Source organism: Octodon degus, unplaced genomic scaffold (genome assembly GCF_000260255.1).
Source record: "Octodon degus isolate 3935 unplaced genomic scaffold, OctDeg1.0 scaffold00178, whole genome shotgun sequence".
Taxonomy (NCBI): domain Eukaryota; kingdom Metazoa; phylum Chordata; class Mammalia; order Rodentia; family Octodontidae; genus Octodon; species Octodon degus.
This window is the reverse complement of record NW_004524754.1, coordinates 2606468-2616518: the sequence shown is the minus strand read 5'-3', so window position 1 is coordinate 2616518 and position 10051 is coordinate 2606468. Positions and strand designations below refer to the sequence as shown.

At 45.7% G+C, this 10051-nt stretch overlaps 1 protein-coding gene across 1 annotated transcript in view; it reads left to right on the top strand.

The window, feature by feature from the left end:
- The first annotated feature begins 5661 nt into the window (after nucleotides 1–5661).
- Nucleotides 5662–10051, top strand: part of Galnt8 (polypeptide N-acetylgalactosaminyltransferase 8) — a 77321-nt gene continuing 72931 nt past the window's right edge. The window contains exon 1 of the mRNA XM_004643592.2: nucleotides 5662–5869. Within this exon, the coding sequence (XP_004643649.1) occupies nucleotides 5662–5869 (208 nt within the window). The remainder of the gene's footprint in view (nucleotides 5870–10051) is intronic.

Below are 10051 nucleotides of genomic sequence, written 5' to 3'. Positions count from 1 at the left end.
AATGTATTTAGAACAGGCTCTACAGGGTCTCACAGCACAGAGCGGACTCATAGCGATCCTCCTGTTTTCAGCCTCCCAAGCCCTGGGATTACAGGCGCACAATGCCACACCCCGTCTCAGGCACCATCTCAGAGCAGTGGGGCCGGCACGGCAGGCCGGCGATCAAGCTTCGGCCGCTGTGCTCTTCCTAAACAGGCACTTTAGTCCACTGAGTTATCTGACTGGCCCTTAAAAAAATACATTTTTGCTGCACCACTTTTTCTCATTGTTGGAAACTTGGGAAAACAAAACCTCACTTCTTTCATTCAAAACTATTAAAACTATTCTCCACGTGGCTTTCATTTGCATTTCTGCAGGATTATGAGCAAGTTATTCTCCAATATCAAAATGCCTATTTAAGAAATCCTTAGAATTCCTGACCAGTTTCTTCTCTTTCTAGAAATTGAAAAAAAAGGACTGTTCCACTCATAAACCCACGCGCACACCTACGTCAGCAATTCCTCCTCTCCGCCTTGTGATCATTTCTGACTTCCTGATTAGCGAAGCCAAAGGGCGCTGGCAGCAGAAGATGGCCCATTCCATGGCATGAAAGTTCCGACTATCTTTGCTTCTTTTCTAAAGTTGGCTTATAGCTCAAAAATGAAATGCAGGGCCAGCCCGATAGCTCAGCAGACTAAGGCACCTGCTCATACAAGAGCACAGCGGCCGGCGTGCGCGGCCACCCGCCGGGCGGAGACAGCGGCTGAGACTGGGCGTGGCGGCGCGCGCCTGTAATCTCAGTGCTGGGGTGGCTGAAAGCAGGAGGATCACTACGAGTCTGATGTATGTAGTGAGACCCTGAGGACCCTCTCCTAAATACATAAAAAAAAAATGAATGATTGATGATTGTATTCTACACTTGGTTAAAGAGATAGGAAATCAAAAGAGGTATGAAAATGATAAAAAATGAATTCAGAATGCAGGTTACACTAAATTACTACTCATGGATCAAAACTGGCTAATTGAGTCTTTGACTTCAAATTAATTTCAACAATTTGACAAGTGATAATATGCTATTTTCATATCTACAGACTGCTAACATCCAATGTTTATTAAAAGGAGGCAAAGTTCTCTATCACAATCTAATACCCACTTCTTAATGGTATCTGTAAATATCAATTCTGTGCCATAGTTTTAGAAATTAGCCCCGAGAGTGCAAAAAGTCCCTGGAGAAAAGGAGCCCATTCAACAAGCACACAGACAAGGAGGCACTTTACAAAGTTTTATTACTTATGAAGATGATTTCCTCTGTGTTCAAACTGCATAAAGATCTTTTTCTCTTTCCTACAGGAAATAAACTGTAAGTAACAGTGCATTTTTAAGCTTCAATAAATATTTATGTCTCGTTCCAGCAACACTGAAGTTCCCTCTTTAGTGAAGTGTTCAGTATTTCTTATTTCCAGTACCTCAGTTAGTTCAGCTGTTTGGACAAACTTTCTCTTACTCCCAGCATCCATCCTTGTCCTTCTGGCTCTCTGCCACTTGTATATCTCTGTTCTGATTCTCCTGAAGGGCTCGTCTTTCATTAAAAAGATGTGTACTTTCCTGTTCCTCTGAATTCGCTTGTGGGCTCTTCTTACTGGAGGGACTGGGACTTTTTCAAGGTGCTACATGCTCAGGTAGAGTGTTTGGTCACAGCCTTTGGTGACACTTTGCTCCTAGGTATCAGGACAGGGGCATAAATCTGTTCTGCAATCAGTGTGTGGTTCCCCCCACCACATAAATTCATGAGCATCAACAGGCAGAAATGTAGATGACTCAGATGAAATATTTGTTAAAGTTAAGATGCTTAAGACTCTTAATAGATTGACAGAATGAAAACCTAGAACCTGGAAGTCTGCATTTTTGCCAAGCCATTTAGGGGATTTTTATGAACTGAATATTGGAGGATGATATCCCTGACTCCTGAGCAGGGATTAGCTGCAGGAGAAGATGTACTTCCAGAAGGACACTCCTGTGTCCCCTTTCCCAGGGAGTCCCATCACTTTGATGGACCAGAAGCACAGGGGCAAGGACTACAGAAGACAGAGCTCACTAGTCTCTCTAATTTGCTTGTGTCTTCTGTCTTATTCCAGACCACAATAAGGTGATACAGAATATGATACAATTTTTATCAAATTATTTTTTTCAAATTATTTTTGATAGACAATTCATATAACATAATACACAATTTTAAAAATATAAAAAATTGTACAATGAAAAGTTATGACCTTTCTCCCTCAGTTCTTTGATCTCCACCACTTTGGGAGGTAACCATTTTTTTGGTGTGCATTTTAATTTTAGTTTAAATTAATATATATGTATGTAGTCCAGGCTGGTCTCAAACTCATGATTCTACTATCTCAGCCTCCCAAGGTGTAGAATTATAGGTGTGTACCATCAGGCTTAACTTTTTGTAGTAAGGCATTTGTAAGTTCTTTGGTCGGTTTGTATGAGACAATATCATGCTTTTAAAAAATGTAATTTTTAAAAAGGGGGTTTACAAAAGTAATACTAGCATGTTTTATATCCAGATGTTCCCCCAAAGCTTCATGGATTCATAGGTGGGGTTTTGGGGAAGTGACTAAATCTTAGAGGCGTGGTAATCCTTGGCTTGATTCGTTGATAGGTTCCTGTTGATAACTGAACAGAAAGTTGGAAGGTGGAGACTGTCTGAGGGGCAGGTCCCTGGGGTTGTGTTGCCAAAGGATGCATCTCCCTCCATTCCTCTCTGGACTTTGCTTTCTGAAACCTGGGTAGTGAGCAGCTCTCTGCTGTGCTCTTCTGCCGTGGCCTCTTTGGAGCCAGCCAACTGTGGACGGAAACTTCTTCTCCTTTAGTGTTGGGTGTCAGGTGTTTTGTACAAGGATGAGAAAAGTGGCTAAGCGAGCCCAAAAGTACACAACCAGAAAACTGACATCCATGCTCTGAGCACGTGTTTCTGTTATTTTATCACCGGTAGATTCAGGCAATCAAGACTCCTGATGACCATGCCAGTGTGGACTACTGGTTATACTAGTTACCAGTTCCAGGGACCTGTGGGAACCTTACTTTGTTTTAAATGCCTCTGCCCATTCCCATATACGATTCTCTTAAATCTCTCTTACACATACTTTGAGAAGCCCATGAGGCAGTGTTCTGATTTTTTGCTTCATCTGTCAAATTTACCAACCTCAGGAGGGGAAAGGAAATCCTTTTCCATTTATCTTATTTTAACTCTTGTTGTTTGATCTTTTTTTTCCCCTGATTTCCTAAATTCTTTCTGTCATTTCTTCATTTAGAACATTTTTTTATGTCTTCCTTTAAGATGAATATGCTGGTGGGCTGGGCATGGTGGTGCACATGTTTAATCCCAGCATGCTGGGATTGCTTCAAGTTCAAGGCCAATTTTGGCTATATAGTGTGTTCAAGGTCACCTGAGCTACATGGTGACACTTTGAGACATTGTCTCAGCCCCTTTCCGAAGTACGCCTGCTGGTCATGAATCTCTGAGGTTCCTTGTCTAAGCATGTCTTGATTCCCCCTCGTTCCTGAAGAATATTTTTGTTGGATGTAAGACTGGGGAGTGTTTATTTCAATACTTGAAAAGCTTGCTCTGCTTCCTTTTGGCTTTGTGATTTCCAGTGAGAATTCTCACTGGAATTGTGTCATTGCTCTTCTGTTACTTACAAGGATTTTCTGTCTGATGTTCAGAAGAATGAGGATGATGCTCTGGGAAAGGATTTCTTTGTGTTTGCTTCATTCTTTGTGATTGTTTCATTCAGCTCCTTAAGTCTTTAGGTTTATATCTCTTGCCAATTTTAGATAAATTTCAGCTTTACTAGTTTTAGCTTTATGTATTTTTTTGTACCATGAATGGAACTTGGGACCCTGTGTTTACCAGGCAGTCACAGTGTTGCTGAGCTATCTGCCCAGGCTCAAGCCTTTATTGTTAAGATTCTTGCTCAGTCCCACACTCTGGTTTCCTTATCTGAGGTTCCAGTGAGGTGAATATTAAATTTTTTGTTATAATCTCATTGACCTCTGAGGTTCTGTTGTTATTTCTCAGTCAATTTTCTCTTCATTGTTCAAATTGGATATATTTATCTATCTTCAAGTTCACTGATTTTTCTCCTTTTGTCCTCTTCATTCTGCTTTAGTGGCTTTTCTATGATTTTAAAATTTTGAGAATATTAGGGCAAGAGAAAACCTATACAATTCACATCTATGTTCTTCCTTGGGTCTGAAGACCTCTAGCCAGTAGCCTTCATTTTTTCTCTGTTTTTTGGAATCTCCTCTTTTCTTCCATATGTGTCGTGGATCACTAGCTGGTGATTGACTTGTTACGCCCTGAACTGAACTAAGGTGCTGCTGGGTGTGGGAGGCCTCCTGAGCATTGTGGCCAGCAGAATAAAAGGCAGGGTTGGAGAAGCTGTAGAGAGGCTGTCAGGAATGCTGTTTGGAGAAGCTGCTGGAGATGTTGCAAGCTGCTTTCTCTTTAGAGTGTGGACAGATTTCCTGAACTCATTGTATATGATTCTTCAGGTGATTCATTATAAACTCTTTTAACATGTGTCCTATATTGTATTGTTCCCTTTGCAAAACCCCCAAACCACAACAGTGTGCAATGTCCAGGGTTTTCTGTTGCCTGGTTTAGAAGAGAAAAATGGAGACAGCTCACCCCAGAATCATGAATGCCCAGATTCCAAATTTGCAAGTCAGAGCCTGGGAAAGACTTTCTACTGATGCAGAAACAAACTTTGCACACTGGCGGTATCTTAGTCAAAGAGGTTTGCCAGAGGCACGATTATTGCTAATTGATGCAAAAATGGCTGTTTACTTTCCCTTTTGTTCTTTTTCATTCTCAGGCCCCTCTTGGGAGCTGAATGTCTGACGCCCACTGTGCCTCAGTGCTTACTGCCTGGGCCCGGTGAGCACAGCAGCTATGCCCACAGGAGGAAGGGATGCCCAACAGCAGACTGAATTTTGAACTCTGCTCCTGGAGAACGATTTTCTTTGATATATCATGATGGTAATTAAGTGATTTATTCAAGACAAGGTAAATGGAGTAGGTGGAGGCAGAGAGGTTCATGGAAGCCAAGTCAGGGAGAGCCCCAGAGCCCATCCTGTACACAGAACATGTGGAAACAGGAACCAGAGAGGCGAGGCACCACAGGCTCCATGTGTGCAGGCAGTGAGGTGTGGAACCTGCAGGGAAGGTGTCCCTAACACTAGCTGAGCACTCAGTGCTGAGCACCGCTGTCTTGTGACCCTGGAGAGTTGGGCAGAAGGATCCCTAGCTACTGCCTTCCCCACAAGCACCCATCACAGATGCTCTGTGGGCTTCTCTCTTCTTCTGACTCCCACATAATCAGACCTCACATGTCCTATCAGTCTCCAGGGAGAAAGGGAGATCACTGGCACCCAGGCTGCTGGGCATTTCCCTGGCCTCTGAGGCAGGGCAAGGTGTGCTCAGCTGACCCACCCACCTCTGGGAGCGTCCCTGGCACTCTCCATGCACCTGGCATTGCTCAGGGAGAAGCTTGGCAGCTCCTCCCCCAGCTTTCCTGGCCAGAGAACATCTGGCTCAGCAGTAGGCAGCCAGCAGAGAACCTCAGCTAGCAGGGCGGTGGGCACTCACGTGTGGAGGAGCCGCAGGCAGAGATGCTCAGGAGAAACCTCCCCCAGGTCCTCTGCCTTGGGCTGATGCTGGTCCTCGCTGCCAATCTCCTCTTGCTGTTTCACGCTAAGGAGATTGTGCAGAACTTGATTCAGGGTGGTCTTCAGAAGGATCCCCATCGGCCTCTACACACAAGGGACAGGACCGTGATGGACAGGCTGTCCCACCTGGAGGTGGCTGTGCAGCGGCTGAGTGAGTGCAGCACATTGATGTGTGGGGCAGATGTGCGCCTGGGCTCTTGTGTGTGGGCATGTGGGTGGCGAGGCGACCAAGGAGAGGCCACATTCTCGCCCAGTTGCTCATCTATGTGTGGTCTTCATGCCTTTTTTTGGGAGAGAGGGACTGATAATTCGGTGGGTGGGAGTGCAAATAGGAGGAGACAGTGTGGGCAAGGGAGCAGTGGGACAGGAACGGTTATATGGGAGCTTGTACACACACACACACACACACACACACACACACACACACACACAGACAGACACCCCATATCAGCATTCTGAAAGTTGCAGAGTGAGGCCCCGAGGTTCAGGAACATCTAGGCATGGCCCTGTCCTTGAACTTATGTATGGCCGGGGTGCAGGTGAAAGGTGGCAAAGTCTGTGATTAAGGTTGTGACCTGGTGGGGGCTCTGCTGCCGGCCCAGACCCAATCCTGTGTGACAGCCCCTGTGTGCGTGCCTTTGAGCACAATTCCTGTCCTTCAACTTCAGGCTGTTCTGTAAAGGCAAATGAGGTCAATGCAGATAATAGTAATTACAGATACCTGTCTGAACTGCAAGGTTAGGAAATATACGCAGAAAGCAATTCTGTGTCTGATTCTAAACCCCTTCATTTAAAATTCAGAGTAAGATTCCTGCCCATGCTGGGTGCAGGTGAGTCTGGCTCCCAGGAAGGCCGATTCCTCTAACTGCGTGTGCCTCTGCATTGTCTGGCAGTGAGGGCAGTGACAAGTGCCATTCCTCGAGTGACAAGGATCAAGTGCTTGCACACCTAGGGCACAGCTGAATGTGCAAGCAGGAACTTGACTACTGGGATAAGAGTGTGCAGGGAAGTAGGGAAGGGTGTGTTGAGTTGAGAAATGGGTGTTAGTGGGGCTCAGGGGGAGGTGCAGGAATGGAAGGATGGAAAGGAGAGAAGAAGCCAGGGGAGGGTGTGGGTGGGGAGGGAGGGGGAGAGAAGAGAAAGAAAAAAAGAAAAAGAAGTTTTAGGGGTCAAGGACAGAGAACAAATATGTTCATGTGGTGACAAGAAGGACAGAGGGAAAAGGAGCTGGGGAGCAGGATTCAGGAGAGAGGAGGCCTCAAGCACCCAGGCACTTCCTGTGCCACCTTCATGATTCCCATCATATTTATCTGTGACACAGTTTTCTGGAAAGCAAGGAGGAGGGTTGGTACCATGAAACTGTTGCTCACCACTCATTTCTGCTTACACAGAGAAACTAAGTAGAAGAATAAGTGAATGTAGGAAGGAAAGAGACAAACAGGCAGAGAGGGAGGGAGAGGGAAATGACACAGGGTGAGAGAACAGATGAAACAGAGGAGAGATGTGGGCTCCAGAAATCCTGGCACCCCTGCTGGGTACAGCAGCACTCAGGCAAATGTCAGGATGGCTTCAACCAGGAACGTGAGCCTGGTGCACTCCCAGGTGTCTTGGCTTGGGATGATCCAAGGTGAGCAATACAATACAGGACACATATTTTATAAGATTACTAATAATGAATCATCCAAACAACCATGTACAAGGAGTGCAGGAAATCTGTCCACACACTAAAGGCCAAAGACACCAGCTGAAAACCTGCATCCTAATATTCTGTGTGAGTCCAGCTGAAACCCTGATCATAACAATGCCTCCCTCAAGTTCAACCAGAGGCCTAGAGCGCATGACAATGTTGTGTGTAGGCTTGTTTTATCTATCTGCACTGGGAAGGCCCAAGGTCAGTGCAAGCTAAAAAGTCTGTGCTAGCAGGATGAAGGATCTGTGCTACCACCCTGAGGGATCTGAACTGGAGCCAAGAAGCAATGCTCAAGGTAAGAAACAGAGCTCCCCCCATAATACCACAGCCATCCTCAGCAACAATGACATCCCCAGCTCCTCCATTGGTAAGGAAAGCTGAGTTCCCATTAAGAAAGTCAACGTGGCAAGCTTCTCAGGAGGCTGAGCAGTGCACCATCTTCCCTTCCAGAGCCAGGAAACAATCAGTGCTTAAAATGAGAACCAAAGCTCCCTGAAAATGAACCGCAGCCATCCTTGATGACTGTGAGGCCCCAAGGTCCTCCTCCAACCAGAACAGCTAAGTTCACCAGGACACCAGCACAACAAATTGCCCCAGCAGAACAACCCAGAAGAACCAGCAGCTTCCAATGGCTCTCCCACAGCTTCTCCAAGCAGCTTCCCTAGCAGCCTCTCCCTGTCCTCCAGTTCTGCCTCTTATGCTGCTGCCTGAGGATTGGTGGTCTCCCACACCCAGCACCATGCTAGTTCAGTTCAGCTGGGTGTAACAAGTTGACCATCAGTTGATGATCCACCACACCAGTACTCTGCGGCTCCCTGACAGTGTACCCAGGAGGCACCCAGACTCTTCCACGCAACCCTCAGCCCATCGGGGCTCTTGAAAACAAAATGGTGGACCCCACTTGGGACTATCCCCTTTTTCCTCCACAGGAAAAAGGCTTCTTATCTTGGTGTACCCATTTTTCATCCAATGTAAAAAGTTGTTGTGTCAGAGACTCACTAACCCCCAAGATGAGCCCACAGTGTTTCTGGGCTGTCTTTCTAGATCAAAACTGTGCTTCTGTCCCACATCCCTTCTTGTGACTAAGCCCTGTTGAATTACCTGTCATCATTGGTTCCAGGAAGGTTAAAGAAAGCCATAAATCAATAAGGATATTTGGACAAATCAAATAAATTACGTTTGACATAGTGATAATTACATTTAATACACAGTGACAATTACACCCCTATTGACAGAGGAAACAGTGGTGCTAAACTCTGTGAGAACCTCCCTTGGGACTCTTGGAAGCCTCCCCAGAATTGGGTGTGACCCTGTGCGACTTAGAAATCATCTGTGTAAGTCATGGGAATGGCCTAGTAGCCCTGGATTCGTTTCGCTAGACTGTCTGCACTGCCCCAGGTTGACTCTAGGATGTCAAGATCTAAACCAGTTCTTACAGGTGAGTGAAAGGGACAATTTAATATCTCCCCAAGAAAGGAGTGCAGATGAATTTAGAGGCAAGGAGAGCCCAGTACCGCTGTGAGATTCCCATGAGCTTAGTTCTGTGAAGTATGAGCATAATATTCTATCTAGAACACTGAACTTTGCTCTCTCACTTGTTTTTCCCACCTGAGCAACTAACTGCACATGCTATCCATGTGACCGTTCTCTGATGGACTTACCATTTTGTATTATTTCCAAGTTTTCTTTGACCATCCTCTTTTTTTCTTGAGCGCTTTAGTCGATTCTCCTCCTTTTCCTTCAATCTTTGTCGTTTCTAAGTGTAGCTCCCTTTCAGGTGCATGACTTCTCTGCTTCCTTTGGATATGTATCTGAAATATTTCCCATAGCCTACTCATCAAGCCATGTGCTGTGGCATGAGGTTGCACCCAATCAGAGATGATTAACACAGTGGGACCACTTTGCTACCAAGTTGGTGACTCTGGGTTACTGTTGTCTGGAGAAATGTGTACTGAGACACTGGATGGACTGAAAAGGAACCTGTTACACTGGTTGGGATTTACTGCAGGTTTAAAGGATGTTGCATAAATTTCCTAGGGAGACAAAAAAAAAAATCTGCCTCTGAACTGAGAAGGGGCCTCTAGACCAAAAAGCTTTTTGGACAAGTCCAGCTTGGCCAGTAGATGAGTTTATTAGGGGTTACTTCTACAGCAGTGCATGATTTGTGGGCCTTAGCAGTACTGACGTTACCAATCCTGCTCTGCTGGGCTAGTGGTCTTGGAGGGCACCCCAAAAAGATAGGTACTTAGAGAAAGCTGTGTGGGCACTCTGTTCCATCCCATTCATGTCAGGCAACTCTGCTGGTCTCAGTGAACCCTGCCTCGGCATGGTGATGGATGACCTTGAATGACCTGTGTCGGGCACACAGCCTGTGTTCCTGGCTAGTGGAGTGGGTGGGGGCACACTGTACAACTGGATGGGGTCTGGGAGGTTCACCACAGCTGGAGATGTTTCTGTTAGGCTTTGGAGAACGATTCTCACCATAGGAAGGGTTTGTGGAAGTTAAATGCATCTAACAGCCAAGAGCCTTGATCCCCTCACGCCTGACAGTGCTGTAATCACTAAGCACTGAAGTGATTTCTCCCTCTCTCTCCACTTGCTGAGTTTACTGATTGATCTTTTTTTTTTAAATTTTTTAAAAAT